This window comes from Larus michahellis, chromosome 2 (assembly GCF_964199755.1).
Source record: "Larus michahellis chromosome 2, bLarMic1.1, whole genome shotgun sequence".
Classification (NCBI taxonomy): Eukaryota; Metazoa; Chordata; class Aves; order Charadriiformes; family Laridae; genus Larus; species Larus michahellis.
The window spans coordinates 12,820,321-12,844,586 of NC_133897.1; the positions used below are offsets into that span (position 1 = coordinate 12,820,321).

The window sequence follows — 24,266 nt, forward strand, 5'->3', positions numbered from 1 at the left end:
AGCTGATAGCTCCATACCTTACATGAACCACAGAGTTCCCATGTATTTCATTAAAAATACCTGTAAAGGAGCCTAGCTTTGGACTTACAGGGCAAATGGTCCCTCTGCAAATGTTTAAAAGGCTTTTTGTTCATGAAATACAAGATAAAAAAATATGAACAATTTGTTGTACCCAGAATTATCCCAGTAACTAAATGTATGAAAAGGCCGAGTGATGTACAGGGCATATTTTCCCCAGTGATAAAATAAGAACGACCTCTGTGACTTCATTTAGGTTCCACCTCTCCTGAGTTACGAGCCGTTCCTCACTCGTAAGGTCTATCCCATATCTCACTCAAACTCTCAGCGGACCACAAAACTCCCTTCCAGAAAAAATTATGCTTCCCTCAGTCTATGGAGGATTACCCATGTCAGGCGAAGTTATATTATTGTCTTTAGTGCTGCTAGGAATTACTTTCAGGATGTTTCAGCTCATTACCTCAAGTCTTCATCAGCTATTTTCCAAGCGCAGTAACCTTTGTGATGCAGGTACTGTATATATCTACAGTATTGATTCTACTTCTCCTGCTACATTACATGCAATACATGTAAACAGACAAGAGTGTTTTGCTACCAGCTAGCAAGGTGCAAAATGGTAGTGGATCTTGCAGCTACAGAAGGCAGATAAAACCTTGAACTAATCAGCTGAACTGTCATGGAACTAATTCCATGATATAGTGGAAGCAATTATTTGCACTTATATGTCTTATTGTAAAATACAATCAGTGCTAAACCAATCCCGTTAGTGTTGTCAAGGACACATTTAGCTTCAAATGCCCCCCTTTTAATCAGTAACTGGTTATTAATTAATTAGGTAGCGATTGTGTTGTTTTTCATACATGTGTATTATTATTGCACTTGATTTTGTGCCTCTGCACAGATCACTGTTAATTCCCTGCAAGTGCAATTGTGTTAATGTGCCCTAATGCAAGCAATTATCACAAGGACGGGGCACCTCACATTTGACCTAAAATTTTCCTGAATTGTTCTCACAGCTGCTTTCTTACTTCCAGCTCCAGCCTGCTCCTGCCTGGATGACACACTGGGAGAGAGGAGACTGTTCATAGCATTATAGAATCACAGAATCATAGAATCATAGAATCATAGAATGGTTTGGGTTGGAAGGGATCTTAAAGATCACCTAGTTCCAACCCCTCTCCCATGGGCAGGGACACCTCCCACTAGATCAGGTTGTTGAAAGCCCCATCCAGCCTGGCCTTGGACACTTCCAGGGATGGGGCAGCCACAGCTTCTCTGGCCAGCCTGTTCCAGTGTCTCACCACCCTCACAGTAAAGATTTTCTTCCTAATATCCAATCTAAATTGCCCCTCTTTCAATTTAAAACCGTCCCCCCTCGTCCTATCACTACACTCCCTGATGAAGAGTCCCTCCCCATCCTTCCTGTAGGCCCCCTTTGGGTACTGGAAAGCTGCTATAAGGTCTCCCTGGAGCCTTCTCTTCTAAAAGCTGAACAACCCCAACTCTCTCAGCCTGTCTTCACAGGAGAGGTGCTCCAGCCCTCTGACCATCTTCGTGGCCCTCCGCTGGACCCCATTCCTAACAACGGGATTGCCACAAATCAAAGTGGAAACCAGCAACAGGGCAACCAGCACCAGGAAAGGGAATTAAGGCTGAGGACTTTGAAAGCCGTGGGTGACCCTGTGCCGTGGGAGGCCATGCCGCAGGCGTTGGGGGTGGCCGCGCGTGGGGCACGCAGAGCTGCCTGCTTGCTGGCCACAGCCCGGTGCATGGAGCTGGCAGCTCCTGATGCCAACAGGGCAAAAGGCAGCTCCTCAAGCAGGGGAGTAACTAAGCAGAATACACAGCAAATTGCGGGTGTCTCACAGCCCTTGCTTGTCTGCTGTACCACAGGGACAGATGCAGTGCCCTTTTTCTTTTTTTGGCCCCAGCTCTGCAAAATCATCAGTTTTAATAGCGGGGGTGAGGCTGCCCATAGAGAACAACGTGTTTGTCAATGGTTAACACAGAAGAATTCCTCTGTCCTCCTAATATTAGTGAGGCTTAGTTATGCTTACTAAATAATGCATTTTTCAGTAGATTTTTCTTCCGCTCTGTAAGCTTTTAGCAGGAGCAGATATCAACAGTGTCAAGAGAGAAACAAATACTAGTAGAAAACAGACTTTATCTGAATTGCATTTAATAGGGGCCAGAAGCAGTGAACTAAGGATATTCAGCTGAAGTAGTTCAGTCAGAGATAGCTAAACTTTTTACTGTGCTTATTTAAATAGAGAGGCCTGAACTGGAGATTAGCTATTTATCAGCTGCACGATGGAATGAGAAACAGCTGCAACATATTTCAGGGAAAGTTTGATATTTTATTCACTATAAATCCACAGGTTCAAATTCTGCTCTGGTTTATGCCTGTGGGAACATGGAATAAAGCCATTAGCTTCCCACATTGTCTTGCGGCTTCGTGCCCACGAATATCACAGCAAATTAGTTTATGTTGGTTCAGTTATTCACCTTAATTTCCCAACACAGAAAGAAAAGGACTTTTAACATTTGTAACGCTAGCAAGTATATGCGCAAAGAAGTAAACTCCCACTACGCAGCATGGGTAGGGAAACACAGCTCCAGCTACCATCAAAGCCTTACCCTATGTGTATCTTTGCAAGGATTTCACTTCAGGACTGTGCTGTAACTCCAACATTTTCCCTCCCAGACTTGTTTTTGGTTTTGTTTTTTTTTTGCCTGATTTTCACCAAAGGTATCTATTGCTTCTGCCCCTCACGTCAAAAAAGTGTTCCCAGGTCCTCAGTGGAGTAATTTCTATATTTTCAGCTTCTATTCCCGACCCCACCACGCTCCCCTCGCGTCTGCAGCTGGGAGCATCCCTGCTCCCGCACAGCAGATACCATGCCTGGGAAGGAAAAGCTGCCCACGCTGATCTCCCCACTGGCATCTCACGTTTCGAAAGAGAGGAATGAAAAAAAAAAAGGCTGCGAACCACTACAGTACGAGTGTTTAATTTGCTCAGATCAATTTCTGTCAAAGGTAGCCTGGAAGCCTATTTTTTTCTTTTTTTTTTCTTTTTTTTTTTTTTTCTCAGCTTGTCTTTGCAGTGTTTCTTTCTCTCCTGCTGCTCAGTTCAGCCTCAGTGGCGTTTATCTGGTGACCGGTTGTTATCGAGGGCTCCCCAACAGATACCTTGGATTGGCACAAGTCGTTCCCACTCTGCCAAAGGGAAGCTTTGCTCAGATATCTGCTTGATTTCAGCTCATTTACATGGCGAGGATGTTAGTCTGCCTGTAAGGACTTTCTCGTTTGGCTTGTTTGCTTGATTTTTGATATATAAAGGAGACTGGACTTTTTTTTTTTCCTTCCCTTTTTGAGAGAAGGAGGGCTTAAGATCTCCCTAAATTCACAAATGTCCAAGAAAAGATGCAGGCAAAAATGTAATTTTCCTAAAATTTACATTCATTTTAGGCTCCTGCCTATTCATTGAGGGAAACATTTCAAAATATCTACATCAAAGACTAGTAAGTCTAAAAGTGATGTTACTTTCCTTTTTTTTTTTTTTCATGAATAAAGGATTTAAAAAGAAAATTTATGCACTGTAGCTTGTTAGTGTTTTGGGGAATGCTATTCGTTTCTTCCCATCAGTGTTCTCCAGAACGTGGTGACAGCAGCAGCCTCATTGCTCTGGTACTTTGATTTCCCTCAAAGTCAAAATGTAAAACAGACAGCTGAACATTCTTGCCCCGGAAAAGCAGAGGGCAACTCCTATCAGTAGGATTATTATGATTGTGACCAAAAACATCCTGCACTAAAAAAAAAAAAAGGAAGGCAAAAAATAATTTCTACTTGAGGGTTCATATGGCAACATTTTGTCGTTTTTGTTTTTCAGAATTTTTTTTTGTGAATTTCAGTAAAATAATCTACCTATTTGGCAAATAAATAATTTTTAAGAGGTCTTGCTGTCTTCTCTGCTTAGTAGCCAGCACCTAGAGGAAGGACAAATATAATCCACAGACTCCTCCAGCCACGCTGAGGTACTTGTCAAAGTAAATATTGATGGTTTAGGCATAGCCTAAAATCAGAGACCCATCCAGATGTGTATGTATTATGATCAGCTGGAATGTGCTACAGCATTGAAGAACATGCATTTTTGAAGAAGACACACACAAAATGGGCAAAGATACCTTTGTGCCAAGAACTCATGCCTGCTGCTCTGGTAATGTCCATGTGGCTCTATGATATCTACACTAAGATGAACTTCCCAGTGAGAACTCCAAGCCACCAAGCACCAAAGACACGCTCCGGGAGAGCAGGGCTATGACCATCAGTCAGTATTGGAAAGTCACCGCAACCAGCCTGCCCTAATAATTCAATGTTAGTTCCCTCTGTGGATTGAAGAAAAAGTCCTGAGTGGCCTTTAGCTGAGCACAGAGGGAGAACATGCAGCGCCACAAAAGGCAGCAAAATATGACAGTGTTTTAACTTGTTGCCAGTCCTGTCTGAGAACAGCAAAACCCTTGAGCTGAGCTGCAAGCCCAATGATCCATATGATCCACAGGAATGTGTGTACCAGGGCTTTTTCATTTTTCTTGGGTGGGAGCTGATAACTGCTTTTAGCACCTGTGGAGGTGTTTTCCAGAATGGTGACCCTCGTGGGCCATTGCTCTTCTCTCCACATTATCATGTTATGAACCTCTATAAGCATTATTATAGGATGCTACTTCTGGTGAATCACGCTGCTATTTCGAGTGGTGCAACTGTTAACTTTTGGCTCAGAGAACAGTTTTAAGAGCTCTGTGGTGATCTGTTTCCATCTTCATCTGAATGACTGATACTCAGACAGAAAAGCTTCAGCGTGGTTCATCAGAATCATTGTCTCTTCTGGTTCGCGTGATTCAGCTCATCTGCCCCTCACTGCTGCCATAGCCACGAGCCTTCAAGGAACTTGACTTTATGCTTGTTGTGTTATCAACCACTGCTCCCTCTTATTTTCTAGCTTGACTTTTCTGGCCATGTTGATGGGCACTGACTTGGTTTGTGGAGGGTTTCTGGGTAGCTGGATCGGGTTTAAACAAGCACTGGATCGGGTTTAAACAAGCACGTCCAATTCCTGCACCTCTCTCGGACCTTTCTCTGCAATGACCAGGACAACCAAGCCCTAACAGTTTATTTGTGGTACTGTTATGAACTGTCGTCCATATTATGAGTGTACAAGGGTCACGAGGCACCGAGGGTTAGAATAACTTGTGCATGTGTCAAGGAGAGTGGAATACAAGAGGAGGCTGAGTCTGGAGTAATGATTTTATTCTCCAATATCCCTGAGAGGATTATTCCTTAAAAGTACAGGGCAGAGTTGATTTGGATAAAAACTAATTATCAAACAAGAAATGAAGCCAGTGTTGCCGACTTCACCCTCCACACAAGACCTTGGAGACTCACATTATTCCTTGTGTTTAACCTAATAGAGCAATGACCCACATAGGAGGGAAAGGAGTTAATTGTAATTATTTCTGTGAGTAATAGTGCCGAGTTGTAGAAGATGGCCTCAAACCAGGAACTCAACAATGAAATGACACAAACAGAAGAACCTAGAAATCATGGGATGCTTAGACTTTTTCTCTGAACAAACGAAAGCAGGTTCATTTTGTTCATTTGACTATGTTTGTTCAGGGAATGCTCTCTTTCCACCTTTAGTTTTTAAAGGTGAACTGGATAAAGAGAGTGAGAAGAAACAGCACACAAGGAATTTATACAGCAAATCAGAGTGGCTTCAGTAGCATGGGCTCATTGGGTGACATCTCAGTGTAGCACTGATTTGAAGGTACCATTATCTGAATTCAGATCTGATTACGTGGCTGGTGTCTGCAGCAGATGTGATGACAAGTAGGTTAAGAGCAATCATACTTAGGTGCTTTCATATCAAATATCTACTCCAGTTTGGAAGACAAATAGGAAATAATGGCTAGCTTGCTTGGAAGTAAACTCTGACTTGTCAATTAGAAAAATAGAAAGGATGAAAAAGCAACATGAATTTGTCTCAAGACAATATTGAAGTGTTTAAGGTGGAGGAGGAAAGGTTTATGGATCCATTAATACTTTATGTGTCTTAGAATTCAGTCTAAGAAGCTGATGAGTATCGTGAGACATAGACAATATTGATTGTTTTCATTGAATAAAACTTTGTGATGAAAGGAGATGGATAATTTACCCACTTTCTCAGTGAATATGCATATTTATCTCCCATTTCAATTCCTCAGGAATTTGGAAAAATATTTTACCTTAACAAAAGTTCACATCATGCATCACGCATGTGAAAAAAGAACAAAACAACCTTGCTCTGATAAATTTTGCTCCAATTAGAGATCCAAACTCACTTGTAAGATGTTCATACAAAGACAGCACTATATGAACAACAAAAGACTTTACTCTCTCAAAGAACACGAGCCAATTCTCTGGCTTTGTTTGGTTGTATAAATGTCTAAACACATAAATCATATTATACATCCATTATACCAACAAGTCTAAAGTCTTCTCTATCCATTAATTCTCAACAATTTTAAGATTAAGCCCTAAATATATTTTACCTACTGAATTTTATAACTTGCATACTATTTTGTGTGTGTGTGTGTGGATGAGGATGTACATAATCCTTTCACAGTGCAGTATGCATAAGCAGTTTAGCTGAGATAAAGGGGCAGGAGGAATGTTGGTTTTCTCCAACATTACTATACAAATGCGCTATTTAAAGCCTAACGGATGCAATAAAACGAAACAGACAAAGATGTTCCCCGTAATCCATCAGGAAGGGAGCGGTCCCTCTGCTGCGTGTGACACTGGGCTCCTCAGCAGCATCTCCGGGGAAACAGCAGCCTCTGAGCACCTTTCCAAGGTGCGCTGGCATTTTGTGTCATTAGTCTTCCCCTCGCACCGCGATGATGTGCCTGCCACACCGTTGGCACAAGGACCACAAGAGGGAGGTAGTCATCGTAAAATAAATGGTAGGAGCTTGCTTCTGATACTCTGCACATAGAAGGAAAAATCTGTTTGAATAATTAAGGCTTCCTAGATGTGACTACAGATAAAAATAGATAAAGAATGTGGTTTTGGCGTGACTGTAACACTCCGGCTCAAACAGAGGAGGCTTTGCATGGAACTCGACCAAAGAAAAATTCACTCTGGGCGTTTGTATTACAGCCCCATTTAGCGAAGCAGAACGATCATGGCTTGTATTAAGTAGATAATAATGAAGCATCATAAACAATGTCAGGATGCGAGTCCAGGACGAAGCAGGAGCTTTAACGAGGTCCAGCTTGCCGGGAGCTTTTTGAAGTGTCCCTAGCTCACTTACAAAGCCAGAAAGCAACAAAGGCGACTCTGACAGCTGCGAGAGTGTCTGGTTTAGAAGGAAGTTTTATGTGTGGATGACACCAGTCTGGGATTCAGCTTTCATGTACTAACTAGCTCTGCTGCTTGCCGGAGCCCTAATCATTCTGCACAAACTGTCTCCTCATAATGGGTTGCACAAATAATAATTCTTCACAAATCAGATCCACACCATCAGCTTCCCAGATAGGCAAGGCTGGTTCATCGTGGTAAATAGCAGAAGTCAGCAGAGTCCACGCTGTGTCTCACTAGCCATGTTTAATAAGCAGTCTAGGCTCTGAAGGGGAGAAATCGAATGCTGGTTCTGTGGATGTATGGATGGTATGAAGTATTTGCAACTATGCCAAAAGAGCAGCCAGCAGCCAAGTCGGCTGGCCAAACCAGATTCATCGCACTCTAAATGCACTGTAATCGTGGTGGAATCTTCAGAGTCTTTATAAAAGAAAATTAGATATTTTTATTTTTCCTTTTTTTCAGAGGAAGAAGGGGTTTGTGTTGCTGATGAGCTAAAATTACATAGGTATATATAGTCTTGAGAAAAATGCCTTTCAGCCTTAACATTTTTTTCTTGAGGATACTAAAATTATTTTTTCATTTATGTAAATGAAGATCAGCCATTCATTAACTAATTGTCACCATTATTACAGCTCTCCTAAGTATTATTAATTAGGTGAGTGGTATATTTAGACTTTAACATCTCCATCAGAAGAGTCTGGTTTAGCATACCTAATGCTCTGAAAGCACTGAGCATACTCTATATAATGTAGGACTTAAAGACCAGTGCAGGGGAATCTTTTGGGGATCCCGCTGGAGTTATCTAAGGCCGGGAGGGAGTAAGGAGTTACAGGGAGCAGCAACTGAGGAGCAAAAGAGAGAGGTATAGAGGGTGGAGATGGATACCCTGACTCAGACACTTCTTTTTGCAGCAGGTCGCTGGAGCATTCCTGTAGCCCAGCTGATGCAAAGTACTATGTTCTTTTGCAGTGATGACTGGTTTTCATGTGCAAATCCCTTAATGTGTCTACACGTATGTGCTGATGCTGTGAGAGCAAGCGACCGGAGCCCTTTCTAATCTGTTAATTTGTTTCCCATGATTCCATGTAGGCAGGCCTTCCGCATCTCCCTTTGATCTTGTATGGATTATATACATTAAAACACGGTAATTTCTTCATCTAAGACCCCAGCTGTAATCTCTCTGCGGCAATAATCATCTTTTATGTTGGACTTTTAAGGGGGTAAGGGGGTGGTCCTGCTTCCTCAACTGTGAGCCTAGAAGTGACTGCAATCTTATTAGCAGCCAGGATAGTAATAATAGTATCCAGTGCACTAATGCTGTGTTTCTAAATTGGTTCTTTTGCCAGTGTTTTGTTTAAGAAACTGTAATCCTATAAATGTCACGACTGCCCGTTGCTCTGATTATAAAAAGCAACTTTCCCCACCTACAGAGTCAGAAACAGATGACGAAAATCAAACATTATTTGTATTGCAGAGGCATCTCTCTGGTCCCCACCATCTCCCCTTCTTGCATCTCACTGTCAGGAGCTACACACACACCCAGCAGCTGCTTCTCTTCATGCAGGAGAAAACGGAGACTGTTACAAAGACACGTATCCGCTCACTTGACCAGACAAAGCTCTTCAGATAAACACTCTAGAACAGCTTCTCAAAGCTCTGTGTGCTGTCCCTGTTCACACTGGAATCAAATCTATCCCTGCCAACCTCAGCCCCAGCTTAACTGCGACACAGGCGAGAGGACGCGGTTGCAAGGAAGTTGGCAAATGAGGATAGTTAGAGAAACAAAGTGAAGGAGGCAGGAACACTTGATACGGCATGAAAGTGAACCAGTTTTACAACGCAGAGAAACAGGCGTCTGGAGGGAAGTGGATGAGAGGCGTGGGGTATGGTGGCTGTTCTTCCCACGACACCGCTCACCAAGGTGACATTGAAGTTAGCTGTCAGGAATCACAGAACCACAGAATCACAGAATGGTAGGGGCTGGAAAGGACGTCTGGAGATCACCTAGTCCAACCCCCTGCCAGAGCAGGGTCACCCAGAGCAGGTTGCACAGGAACACGTCCAGGCGGGTTTTGAATGTCTCCAGAGTTGGAGACTCCACCACCTCTCTGGGCAGCCTGTGCCAGGGCTCTGGAATCCTTGACCTGCCCGGGTAAAGAACGACTGCAATGAGGATACTTGGATTGCGTTGGTCTGCAAATGAAGCTTTTGGCTAGCAGGGGGTTTTGCTGGATTCGCATGGTTAGCCTGATTTGCCAAAGCAAAAAAAACCCTACTTCTTTTTGATGACACACACACACACAAAACAAAATGAAGTTTCGTTTAAATAAATAAACTGACAGCTACTGCTCTGGAGGCTCTGGATGTGAACCAGCAACAGCAGCGTTAAGCCATTTCAAAGTGGAGTGAATGCAATTTTCACACCTATTCCTTTTTAATTTAGGTCCATTTGAAATCCAAGCACCCCTCTATTACTAATTTGTTATGGCAATATTAATTAATGGTTTTGCTCTACAGCAGTAAGAATGCTGTTTAGACTGAGTGAGATAGATTAGAAGGACTACAAGATTAGAAAAACAATCTGTAAACTGGTCAGATGCAGCTGGGGGTCACCTTGTTCTCCTGAAACGAGCACGCTGCGCTCGGAAAGTCTGGGAGCATGTGGATGGATTTCCCCCAGTGTGGACTCTCTAGGACTGTCAGGGTCAGCACTCCTTGGTGTTCTCTCCTGTTCTGGATTACACGGAAAATCGCTCCCAAGGTGAGAAGAAAACCATTGTCAAACTTCCAGAAAAGCTGATAACTGAAGAAATGGCATATTATTTGAAGGACAATATGAGTTCAGACCAAGTATGCTAGGAAACAAGGAGCAATATTTAGTGACTCAGCGAAGGTGCACAGTTATAATTTCCGTTCTCCTGACTCACTTTATCTCTGCCATTAGTTTAGCTGATCTCCAGGTTCCTATCCTGACTACTCTGATCAACATGGTGTGCCCAGCCTCAGGCCATCGATAGCATTTATCTTGCCCTTCAGTGGCATAGGACAGATAAGACATCTGGTTTGAGCAAGAACAGTAGCTGGCAGATTGATGGACAAATCTTGTGACCATTTCAGCGGGTCCTCGGATTATCTCAGCTATCTCCTGTTCACCCTATATACGGGCAAGAGCTCAGGTCCCCCAGTCACCATTTTACCAGAAGGAGAATAACAGAATTGGATCAAAGCACTGTTGAGGGCTGTAAAGAAGCCACCATCTCAATTATTTTGGCATTAAATTATGAGAGTAAACTTTTTTCCTGGTGTAAATTGTGATATCCCTTTGTTTATTTTTTTGGTATAATTTTGCAGCCAGAACAAACACATTGTGGAACAATCACAGAGATGAAAATCAGAGGCATAGTGATGTTCTTTTAAGACAGAACCAGTATTTTAAAGTGCTCACAATTTCATGGTGGGTTTTCGGCCTTGGCGGGTGAGGGTCAGGAGAGGCAGCTGAAGAAGCAAGTTAGACTGCAGCTGACCCAGCAAATTCATCTATCTCTGGCTTTGCTATTCCTGTATTTCTTTGTTTTGCCTGAATCAGAAGAGATCAAGGTGGCAGGATTTTACATCTACGCTCTGCATTTCCAGGCGGTTCGGGAAGCCTCCTGTGTAGGCAGCACCTATCAGGACAGGCTGGAGGATACGGTGCCTCTTTTGACATTTTACGTTGAATCTCCTTTGGTCAGCAGGAAAAGTGGCTGTCAGTCTGAGAGCATGCCTGAGGGCCAGGCTGAGGGACGCCAGGTCCCCTGGGAACGCTGATGACCTTGGCAGAAATGTCAATGGTCAGGAGGCCCAGCTCATTAGGACATCTGAACTTTTTTGACACTTTCTTGAACGCTGTAAAATCCATAAATTCAGCACAACTGGACTACCAGTATTACCAAGATTTTTGGCTTTTCCTGTTTCCAGGCAGGCTATAATCAGGAAAAACCAAATGCTGGTCTCCTAACACCACTGACAACAGCGAGGGGAACAGGAACAGAGACATGCAAATCTGGAATACTCTTTGGAAAGGGCAACCACAGAGATAAACATACTCCTGGATTCTACAAAGTATTCAGACTATAGGTGAAGCTGTTATAGCTCATATCATTTGCCTGTCCCTGCTGTCGATGAGTTAGCTATCTGGTGACCTAACAAATACAATCAAGCACATGAAAAGAGTGGATGGTTGGATAGAGCAATAGTTATTCCGTATTCTGTGAAGAAATTAAAAACCCCAATATTTCAAATTCTCTCTCTAAGCTGTTTGTGTTTCAGGGTGCTCTCTTGCTTTTAAACAGTTTTGGACACAAACCAAGCTGAGCCTACTAAGTAGGAATCGCTTTGAAAACATGACTTCAAATGTGTCCTTGCAAACGTGTTTTGCAGAAGATCAGGGAGACAAGAAGGAGCTGAAACGACTTTTGGAGCAGCTGGCTCTGACCACAGCTCAATGAGAACCACACTCTCCCCCACACAGTTACCACCGCTTCGATTGACCAAACAGCCAGATGGGCTGACTGAAACAGAGAGGAAAGACAGTCACTTGATGAGATATGGCATAACACAGTGAGAACAAGTAAAGAGGCTTCTGGATCTAATGCTTAAGCTATAGCCCAGGAGAAGTCAGTGGAAATACGTCTGTTGGTTTCAGTGCAAGTTGAGTTATGACTTAGCGAGTAACATAAATTCAGGTTTTGTGTCATGGCTGCAATGTCTGTTGATGAGAGCAGCTAGTAAGGAGGTCAGCAGAAATCAGTGGTAAGGCTTATCTCTTAATTAACGTGCTGAACGCTGGCATTAAAAGTGCCTGAGTAATCTTTTAGTTGGACAATACACAACCACTCAAAAAATACTGACAGAGAAAGTTCATCGGCACCTTTTCACTGACATTTATACTTCCAGAACAGTGAGAAGAAGAAGATAAGGAGGGCAGAAGTCTAAAGAAAGGACAAAAGGCCATAAAGAAGGGAATATACACTGAAGAATGTGTTGCCTAGTGAACAAGTGGGGAACCAGCTAAGATTTGATATTCAGGTAGAAGATGATTGTGAAGTCAAGCACCAGGGATACTTGTGGTGCAGTTTCAGGACATGACGAACCATCAGTCGATGAATGCATGGTATTTACCTACTGACCCACCCACCAAAATTCACTGGGGGCAGCAAAGCAGCCAGTAGGACAGGACTAGAGATTCCTCTTTATATCCGATTGCTAGGATTCCATGGGGAAGGACAGGCATGCTCATCAAACAAACTGCTTTCTACCAGAATTAATTAGGGCAGGAAACAGCATGGATTTCTTTTCTCATTTAAAACTATCTATACTTCAGAGGAGTACTGGGAAGATGGAACTGCCAGGTTAGCCAAGACTTAAAAAATGCCTGCAAAGCACTCTGTGAAGATAACTGTCATTATTAAATTATGTAATTATGCCACTGGTTCATGGAGTTTACAAACCAGAATTAAAAGGAAGAGGTGGAGGATTATGATGTATTTTAGAATTTCTTACATTTCATAGGTTTCCTTTTTGGAAACATAGGAAGGAAACTTCTAGGTCACCAAATATAATTCCTGGGTCCTGCAGGCAATCATGTCACCTAGAGGATTCATCCCCTATCAAACTCTTTGAACATTTAATGACCATCTTTACTAATGTTAATGAGAATTGCTACTAATAATTTGCATTTACACACTACTTAAGGATCTTGAAGTGTTCGTTCATATAATATGCTCATTTTTATTACAAGCATATTGGATTTAAATGACTTGCCTAGGGTCTCACAGCAAGCCAGCAGCAGAATGACTCTTAGTGCTCCCAGTGCTTTGCATTAAATCCTGGACATTAACAGCTCCTTTCATAAAGGGAGCTTTGTAGCAGTAGATCACCTCCTGGTGCTGGTGGATCAAACCTTTTATGATAGCGCAAACAAATCAAGAAATTACTTGAACCCATGTAATGCTTCCCAGTGTCTGCAAATCCTCGCTTCCTTTGAACTTAGAAAATTCACACAAGTCTGAGTAATGCTAAGATAGCCTTTGGCATATGACCAACTATGAAATTTTGATGTGCTAAGTACGTACCTCAGGTCTATATTGACCTGTATGAATATAGCAGTAACCTCTACATTTGTTGCAGGAAAACTTCAGAGCTTTCACTGTCCCTTGTGTTGTTGGAGGCATATTTGAACACAAAAAACAAACAAACAAAAAGCAACAAAAAAAAACCAAGCCAAAAAGTAAGCCTATAATAAACAAAAATCCTTAACTTTTCTAGTGGCAGTACTGTTTGAAGACTTTGCTCTGACACAGGCACAGGCTTTGTCATTGTTTTCTCCTCTGAATGGCACTGTCCTCATCAAAAACTAACTCTAAAAGGAGGATGTGGGGCATTCCTTTGTTTATGGGCTCCTTTCTGTCAAGAAAGATGCAGTACCACAAAATGACCTGATTTTTCTGCCTGTGTCAATGCTATCATTCTCTTTAGCAAATCAAAACTTTGATATTTCCCCCTACGTTTTGCCTTCTCATCTATGCCTCCTATGGAAAACACTGCAAATTGTACCCAATAATTTCAGGATAGGATTTTCAAGCCTTTGCCTGTGGCATCTAGCTCTTTTCTATGAGAAAAGATCTGTTTTGTGGCATGGCACTTGCCATAACACCAGAGGAACCATCTGGTAGAACAGTAACAGCTACAGCAATACTGATCCCATTCATTGAAAGAGTTCCTCCAACGTGGTGGTGGCTACCCAGGAGCTCTCACCTGTGGCAAATGGTGACATTTACTCCTGCTGGGAATGTGGCTGGGCAGCCGAATGTTAAAGAGGGCCTGCAGGGCCGCCTGCGCTGCTTGACCCTTGGCCAGCTTCTTGCTACGTCCTGAGCCTTCAAATGTTCTCCCGTCCACTCGCACCGCCATCACAAAACTCTTGATGTGCTGCTTCTCCACCGTCTCCGACAGGCAGACGTACCGCAGGCCTGAGCGCAGCTCATTTAGCAGCACCACTGGGTTCTTCTCGCTCTCTGCTTTGGATGCCACCTTGTGCTTGTTTTGCTTACTGTGGCCCATTAAGTCCAGCGTATGGCAGAGTAAGCGCCCGTGCCGATAAGCAGTGGAAAGCAATTCGTTATTAACAGGGTTATAGACTGAAAAGTCCTCGTTGTGTGTAGATGGTTCGAACTCCTTGAACAGAGTATCTGGAAAGTCTGCCTGGTCAGAAGTAAAGTCTGTGGATGGGTTGATGCAGTTCCCCATGGCAAAGTGAGCTTGGCAGGCGTTGGGGAACTGAACGAATGACTTCAGAGCTAGCTCCGCAGCACGCATTTTGGCTTTCTTTTTTGTGGGCCCTGTGCCTTCAAACGTAAGTCCATTAACTTCCACAGCAACAGCAAAGACTGGAGCATGCACTGGACCTGTCTGGGAAACCATTTTATATTGTAAACCTGGTTTAAGTTCATGTAGCTGAACCAGAGCGTTCTTTGGCGTCACTGACCACGAGACTTTCTTCCAGATGAGTTGGAGTTTGCAGAAATGGCCATTATTGCCTTCCTCTAAGGGTCTTTTTCTCTTACTGCTAGGTGTCCCCCCTCTTGCCCTCTCATTAGAGGATATTGGATGATCCTCCAGGTTGCCAATGTTTCGATTTTCCTTTACTTCTGCACTGCTGGTACCTGTCAGCAAAGAAAGAAAAAAACCTCACATTACAGTTGTCATCATGGTAGTTGACATTATGCCTAGGGCTGGCAGAATAGCCAAAAAAGAAAAAAAACCGTAATGACAGATATCCTTGCTCAGCCCTTTTTGGGGGTTTTCCTCAAATATCTGTATAGTGGTTAGTTTAGTATTTATAGCACAGATTTTGTGCATGTCCTGAATGCCTACTTGTTCCTAAAGTTCTACTTCTATTAGTCACTAGCATCCTGTTTTAAAAAAAGCTTGTATCATACAAAGACAAAGCATAACTGATGCCATGTGACTTAAATGAACTACTGTATTCACACTGGATAATTACTAGTAAAAAGTGAATAGTTTGCAAAGTTGCCTTAGGCTGATATTTGTTCTATAATCCATGTGGGTGAAGGCTCACGGACACATTATTAGAAATCAGAAATGCTCACAAATGATTCACAAGCAGAAAAATGGGCAAACGCATTGAATAATTTATTTGCAATGAATACATTGACTGGCTCTACTCACACCATAGACTCTTGTGTTGCTAACATTATGAATCCAGCCTAAGAAATGATCTGACAGACCTTTCTAGCATTTGAAACAATAATTTGGTCTGGACTCAGATTCTAGTTTAATAAGTGAGAGTCTCTCTGTCAAATTCAATTGCAGATAGTCTTAGCTCCTGCATCAGCAACAACTATTATTGCAAAAATTCTAGATAAATCTAAATGAGACTAGGAAAAACCAGGGCATCATGACGGGAGCAGTTACTGATGTAAAGAATGATCTATGCCAAAGAAAAGCAATGGGAGAGAGTGGCTGCCAGGAGCGCCAGGAAGGGAATGAAATGACAGTGGGGAGCGGTGGAGGGAGCGTGCCATTGCTGTTGAGCCAATGAATCACGCATGGCTCTGAACTACGCTTGTGCGACACCTGCGCTGCGAGGCGCTGCTCTTCACTACAGCAGGCGAATGACTGAGAACGGAGATTCATCTCACTGGTGTCCTGGGAGACAGAAAATGTGCTGCTGTCTAAGTAAGCATCCTATAACATTTCTGTCATTTCTGATGAGTGTGTTTAAATGTGTTGCACCTCTGATACATCCTCCAGTCCTCCTGTGCCTTACTTGGGGCAGACACAAGTTGAGGAAGCAAACAGGAGCATAACCAACCCGTGAAGCGACCCGTCCCTGGAGCGATGCACCTGATCCCTTTCTGAGCAGAGCACCGCCTGGCTGCCTGCTGTATTCCAACCAGCATTCTGCGTGGAGCCTTTCCCATGCTTCGCTATCATCAGAGATGAGCATGCCACCTGTGCCGGCTGCGTGGGTCCCAAGCACAGAGACTGTGGTCCTTAGAGGACAGAGAATGGGCCTCTCGCTTTCTGCAGGGCCATGGCCATATTTGTTTTCCTCTCTACCCTGATGTACAAGCTGTCTGCAAGGATGTAAGGGCTGAGCTGCCAGCTACGCCTCGAGGAGCTTCTGCTGGAGCAGTGTGTCTTTGCGGCAGCCCAGTATTAGGCTGGGCTGACAGATGAACGGGAGCCTGCAGAGAATTATGTGGAACCAACCGTCATGATCAAAAACCTCCCTTACAACCTCATGAGTTGCACTTGTATTGAATATCAAAAGATTTTTTCCCATGGGAGCAATAAGTCTGCACTCATGCAAGTTGGTCCACAGAAAGCAGCTCACTGCTTGGACGTGAGTAAAAATCATGGCTGAATTCCATGTGTGAGGTCCCGTTTGCAGGACTGAGTCTTTCGTCTCCCTTTCCTGAAAAGCCTTCGGCTCACACCGAGCTTCCAGCCTGTGTCTGTGTCTCCCCAAAGTGACTTGCAGAGCTACGTACCGCACTGCTTTGCTGAGGCAGAACGTGAACTGACAAATTAAGGTTTTAGTGACTAGTTAATTTTTACTTTCTGAAACTAAGGGGAGAGAATGAAGACAGGTGAGGAAGGAAAGAAAAAGAAATACATAACAGAAAGAGAAAAGTTTCATCGTATGGCATTCAGCTGTATAAAACGTGACACCTTTAAACCAGCCTCTCTGGAAATAAGACATTTAAAAGGTCAGGTCAACTAAGACACAAGGATAATGTGGTCTTTTCTCATTGACTTCACACCTCTATTTATGGAATCTCTCATCTGAGGGGAAGGAGATGCCAACTTTAACTTTGCTCTGTTTACCCTGGCAGTGGCTTTGGCCAGCCATTTTCCACTGTGACCATTTCTCTCATTTCCATCCCGCTCAGAACACAACTCTTTGGTTGCGTGCATTTTTTTAAATAAAGGTGAAATATTTTGAGTCAGACTTTTTTTTTTTTTACTTTTGGTTCTGTATTTCACACCTCCTCTCTCATCTTACCTAATAGGTTTTTACGGAGACAATTATGGTACATAATGATATTGTAGTCAGGAAGCATGAAAAGAAAGATAGCTCTTGCTTCACACTATATTCAGGTTTGAAAAGAATTTGTATTGATTATGCACCACTGAATAGGAAAACGCGAGGGGTTATTTGTATTTATAATTCATATTGTCTTATTTCAGCTGTTTTTTCTTTCATAGTCAGAGAATCACGGATTTGTGAACATGAATGTGTGACCTTAGCATCTTACCTTAATCACCTGCATTAACAGTGGTTAAATAAGAACATGGCAACATAAAATGAACATTACTTTTTTGTCTTAAATTCTGTCTACGAAATTGTCTAGTGCAGGTTTTGGCCAACGGGGAGTTTGCCCTGATGTCGTGAAAAAAATGCAGCGATGCAAGCGTAAAACTTTCAGGGATCAGTCAAAAAGGATGCGCAGACAACATTGGGCAAGCGTGACGGTGACGTGTCTGCCTTTATGGTATGTTTTGGCCTGGTCACGGTGAAGGAAATCCATTGAAGTATCCTTACAGTCAACCAGCTTTCTAGAGGACCCGATGCTGAAACTCCAGGGAATAGCTCAGCTCTTCACAGACCTCAGCAAGAGTGGCAGGAGGCCAAAAGTCACCATGGCACGTAAATCCGAGGCAGCCTAAATTCACTGAGTGCCTCAGAAGGTCTGTGAGCCTGATGGGCTCCTGTGATACCTGCCAGCAGCCGGGCAATGGGAAATTACTTTATACTTTCAGGTATCTTTGAAATACGAGGTCTTTGAAATGTGTCTTTTATGAAACCTCTGTGTAGCAGACATAAGATTACCTCTCTAATGGTGGCACATGTACTTCTATTGTGAAAATCAGACAAAGCAGGCAAATGACACCAAACTATGTAAGATAAATACTGTAAGCAGCTGTAATAGAACAATCACAAGCAATTTTAGAAATGAAGAGCGGTAAAAGGAAAGGGGTAAGTCAGAGGATGTACACAGGGAAAATGCAAAACTGTGGATCATTTTCAGTCCTGTTATCTCTCATAATGTCTTTGCTCTTGAGTTCCCAAAACACATCCTCTACATTTGGAAAAAATAAAGATAATAAAATATGCTTTTTCTATGATGAAAGGCTGGAGAATGATAAAATTGTAAGGGAGTTAAAAAAAGGGGAGAGAAAAATATTACAATTTTTTTCGCAATAGTTTCTAATATATTGTGTCAGATTTCTAAAAATGCCCCACGCCTCTGCACTGTAATATCTCCTCGGGTAACTTTATTCATTGATTTCTGCAGTTTCACAAGCAAGAAGAGGCATTGCAATCTTGTATTTGCTTCAGTAATTGGATGGGAGAGAGGAAAGCAGTTAGTGAAATATATTTATTTATGCACTACTCCTCAATCATCTGTCTGCTCTTTCATGTTTTTCTCCTTTTGGTCATTATGCACAGTAGAGTTAACCTAGAGAGTCTGCATCATCAAGAGCTTTTCAGAACTATAATGCATCACTAATAATGACACTGCCTATGTCTGTGGGTCATAAGGGCTCTGCAGAACTAGCCATCCGATACTCCACGCTACATTTGAAGAGATAATATTGTTCCTGTTGAAGGTTATTCTGCTGCCAAGCCAACTTCCAGGGAGGATGGGAAAGGAGAGGTGGTAGGTGGCATCTTCATTTTGGCTGGCATCTTTACTATTGGATTACAAGGGGCAGTACATTACTGAAAAGCTATGATACTCAAAGAAAGAATTTGCAGTCTCTGTAGTACAGCAAACTTCTGATTCAACTGATACCTCTGACACAGGAATTTACTCTCTTTAGAAATAGTTAGTAAACACCAATGCATTTTCAACAATACGAGTAGGACTTACTTTTTATTTTTCTGCATTTTAATATCTAAGCCCTGTTTGACCTGCTTATGTAGAGTACATCTTTGATGTCCATCTACATTACCTCAACGGCAGAGGTCAGAAGGATTGACCTCCATAACTCCTGGCATGCTTGAAAATGAAAAATTTTAAAACAGAAGCAATAGGTATGAACCCAGGAGCCAAAGCCCTGGTACCTTTGTCCAAGGTCAGCTACTACATCAAATGCGATGTAGGGCAGTTTTCTCCTGCGAGCAAGATGGCATTTTCATACGCTTAATCAATCCACAATGGAGGATTGGGAACTGCTGGGGATTTTTAGGTTTGTATTCTTGACTTTACAATAATAAACTTGTAGCTAACAGAAATCACTCTTTCCTCTCTCACATGAAAACGCACACGTATGTATTTTTAAAACTTCACAAAAGAAATCTACTTAAGGGAAATCTGCCATGATGTCTTTGTTGATGCTGAATCCTCCCTGCCAGCTCACAGGGTTCAGGCTGTTTAAAACAATACCGTTAGACTTGGTGTGTAACACCACACTGTGAAGGGAAGCATTACCAGTGCAAAAAAGTACAGGACTTTGCTTAAACTGAAGACAGAAAAATTGTGAAAGGCAATTGCCATTGCCTTTAGCTCTTCCAGAAAGAAGATCCTCTACTTTGCCCACCTTATCATCTGAAATAACAGTGAAATCCATGCGCATCTAGTGCAGCTCTTACCAATTAGGGAAATTATTCAAATGACCTAATGACCTGACTTAGATGATACTCAGACTCCGATGCTCTCTGTCCAAGTTAGCAAATAAGCACACGGAGCAAAAACACTCAGGCAGACCACAGAAGAAACAGATTTAAGATAGGTCTTCCTGAATCAGGACCAGATTAGGGAGAAATCCAAATGACGGCAATAGACACAGTTTTCAAAACAAAACCAGAGGTTTTGATTCTGTGGGGGATTGTCTGGGGCTCTGACTGCTGGAAGGGGATGTTCACTGTCCTCTTAGAGGCAGGGTCCCTGCTGTATATCACACTGTGCCATCAAAAGCTCTGGAGGTTATGCTGCCTGAGCAGGACTTTGACCAACATGGCCATAACTGAACATGCTTCAATACAATGAATCTGGGGCTGGGATTCATCCTACAAGACTGTCGCAGTGGCTGAAGTCAATATGTTGGGGATCACGACCATCAGCTCCCTCTGCACGGCAGCATTGCACGATGAGATCCACAGGAATCATACGCTCCTGCCAGAGGTAACCCCTCCATTTGCAAGTACCCGTGCCTGGTGATACGCTGCCTTGATGCCATGGGGATGCCATAGTGTGGATGGGACGATTAAAGATCAGGGAGAGGCAGAGGTCTGTAACATCACGAAAGGCAGGCAGGCAGTGAACAGGGAATGATTATTCACTGTTTCATGCAATCCAAGCACTAGAGACGGCAGGTGTGAAGCAATAAAAGGGTGCACTTTTTGACAACACATTAAATCACTGAACTCCCTGTGCCTGGCTGTTGTTGAGATCAGAAGTATCAGTGGGCTCCAGAGAGGACTAGACAGGTCTGTTGATGTCTAAGATATGACGATTCAGGTGCAAACTCTAGCTGAGTAAATTGCTTGCTGCGTGCTAGAAAGATATACTGAGGGGAAGATCACCATTTAAATGTCCTTTTTCTTAATGCATCACTAACAGCAAATGTTGAAGACCACGTACAGAGCTAAACTTCCTATTTCTAATCCTGTGTGACTTTTGTTACATTCTTAGGTACAATCAATTCCTAGAAATGAATAGGGTGGCCCTCTTCTCACATGTTCAAGAGAAGGTCTTCATGAGAGACTGGTTATCAGTTTAGCCAAAATGCCATTCCAAAGGCACCTAGCGCCTTCGATACATTTTTCTAGTATTAGTTCATGGATCATAAACCACAGTAATAGCGTCTACATGCTAATAATCACCAGTTGAAAATGCATCTGTAGTTAACCTGGCGTGGATTGCAACCATCTCCTGCTACCAGTGGTGAGCAACTGCTTTCATTTGTATCACTTGTCTTTCTTGGGTTTTATTTCTTTCTCTGTTATTTTCATTATCATTACAATTTATTATTATTATTCATTATTATTATTTTCATCATTATCATTACTATTATTAAAATCATTAAACTGTTTTTGACTCAATCCACAAATTTTCTCACTTTTACCCTTCTGATTCTCTTCCCCATCCCGCTGGGGCGGGGGGAGCAGTGAGTGGCTGTGTGGTGCTTAGTTGCCAGCTGGAGTTAAACCACAGCCCCTTTGTAAAAAAGGCCTAAAGGAACGTGAAACAGGATTTGAATCCGTTTCGGCTAGTGGGACTCTGCCTGTTGTGTCCAGGAAGGGCCACTTACTCTCACAGGATGCTCAGTGAGCAGAAAACTTCAGGGATACGCAAACTGCTTCCCTGCCTTGCTAGTGTTCTGCTAGACTGCTGTTAAATTGTTAAGACAGAAGAAGGTTCCTCTGCTTGTTCAGAGCAAACCACTGAAGCTCTTTAAAATGCCAAATTACTAGGCAGATACAGGGTGCTATAGAAATTAGTGGAAATAAATTGGAAGTGAACACTGAAATAGGGCTGATTTAAAATTAATTCATCTTTTTATTTTCTTTTTTTTTTTTTTTTTTTTCCAGAAGCTAATAGTAACACCTAAAAATGTGTTGCATGTGCCAAGAAAAAAATTGCTATCTTTATCACTGGAGTCTATGTTTGACCCAAGACAGGACTAGGCATGATGTCCCTGAAAACAGTGAAATTTGCTATTTCAGAAAACACAGCTTACCCTGTCCATGAGAGCTATTTTAAAGCCAGTGCAGGCATGAAGCAGTCTTAGCATTACAGCAGCAATAAGAAAATGGTGTTACAGTGTTTGGCTTGTACAAACTTCCTACATTACCTAAAAATAACTAAGCAGCACATTTGGGAAACATTACGCAGGAGGTGCCTGCACAAGCTCATCATGTGCATAATATGTTTCCTCTGTGTACTTCTCGTATCTTTTCCTGAAAATGTAGCCTCTCTGGGACCAATTTCGAAGGTTTCTCAGGATTTCTTTTTTTCTGTGTGCCTTTGCTAAGATATGTAAAAGCCTGCCTGTCCCTGCACGGCAGAACAGTGTGATGTCCATGTGCTGCTCAGCAGCAGAAACCAGAGGGCTGAGCTCCCTCGCTCCATCAACAGCTATTCCCCTCGGTGCCGCACCATGATCAAACCAAGGCAGATTAGCAACAACAGGGGACAAACAGCCCATTCCTCCCACCCACTGGCTCTAATAGGGCAACATGTCACTGTGTGTCTGCCTGGAAAAGAAACCCATCTGGTAGGTAATACTAAAACTCAAAGAGTTGCTCATTTGGTTCGGAACACTTCCCTCCCTTTTTTTAATGACTCCAAGATGCGTTACAACCAGCGGTGCTGGATAACACGCAATAATTGCTCCTAAGTGACAAACGGGAGGGATTACTGAGGGTTACTCAGTCCCAACTGCACACTCCCAGACCTCTCGGTGTTGTAAAGACTTCACAGTCCACAGCGCTTCCCTCCGGCTCTGCAGTCACCGGTACAGGGAGTGTCAGTGACTTCGTTCAGGTGTGAGGGCCCAAGAGAATCCCCAAGGGGGCCCAATTAGAATAGCTAATTTTTGGGTTACATCGAGTTCATTTTAGCCTGAATAAATCGTCTCTTCTCAATTGGATTTGATTTTGTTTTCCCCCTCCCCTTCCAGGTCATATCGCAGAAGTAAAAGAGTAAACAGTTTTTCAAATAAAGGGCTTGTTCCAGCAGTGTTTACTTACGCAAAAGCCCTTTTGCAACCAAGGAAATATAAATTGGGGGAAATACACTACACCAAAATATCCTGTCTTTTAGTGACTGTGAGAAAAGCAAGTGAGCAAAGTAAGTGAAAATAAACAACAAATGAAAAGTTGTTCCACAGTCCCGTAAACCTGAGTGTACACAACTCCTTTTTGTAAGCAGCTTTTCCTTTGCGTTCATGGCACACCATTTACAGCTGCCCCCTGCCAGGGTCTGCACAAGGAAAAGTGGGAAGGTAAGTTGAGATTAACCCCTGCTTTGCTGGAGATTGGAGACTGTTCGCACTCAGCATCAGGGAATTTTGCATTTTACATCAGGAGTGGGCTTATGGCCTGCCAATATTTGCAAATCCACCTCCTTTCCACAAGTGCCCCTACAATATAGAGCTTTTATCTTTAAACTTTTTTATTCATCTGCCTAAAAAGAAAAGAGACTACTTACTTAAATTGTCTTCATCCTCCATGGTGGTTGTGCCAGGACTCAGGTACTTGAAGGGCGCTATGAAGGTTGACAGTATGCTTACTTTTTCTAGAAGAAAACAGAAAAATAGAGACATATAAAATCAGTATTTTGTCAGTGCATTCTGATCTACTCCGCGCTTTTTCTCAGGTGAAAACATCTCATCAAGTCCGTTTCCTTTTTGTTTTCCCCGACTCTATAGTCCCACCCAAATTCACAGAACTGCAACAGGTTTATTTCAGCTGCACATGCAAACACCAAATGCACGTCCCTCCTGGTTACTGCCCTGTGTAGTGCTCCTTGGCCATGCTTCCCAGCAACTTCAGAGCTGGGAATGCGGGAGGCTTGAGCTGTTCCAGCTGAGAACGGGGAGGCAGGCAGCCCTGGGAGCAGGGACATGAGAACCGCTCCAATGGACGAGACCATCAGCTCACCTCCCCTTGTTTCCTCTCCCTGACAGAGGCTGAACCAGAAGTCTCAGACAAAGCTCAAGTGTTGGTGGCACAAGACACTACAACATCTTCTAGTCCTAGAAATTGTTGATTTGATTTTTGGGAAACCTTTATGGTGTGCACAGGAAGCTGTTATCCAAACAATATGAAT

At 42.8% G+C, this 24,266-nt stretch overlaps 1 protein-coding gene across 1 annotated transcript in view; it reads right to left on the bottom strand.

The window, feature by feature from the left end:
* The window catches only part of ADARB2 (adenosine deaminase RNA specific B2 (inactive)), a 320,870-nt gene that overhangs the window by 90,472 nt on the left and 206,132 nt on the right, over positions 1 to 24,266 (bottom strand). Inside the window, exons 2-3 of the mRNA XM_074574189.1 lie at positions 23,646 to 23,732; positions 14,212 to 15,119 (exon numbers count right to left, since the gene is read on the bottom strand). Of these exons, the coding sequence (XP_074430290.1) occupies positions 14,212 to 15,119; positions 23,646 to 23,732 (995 nt within the window). The remainder of the gene's footprint in view (positions 1 to 14,211; positions 15,120 to 23,645; positions 23,733 to 24,266) is intronic.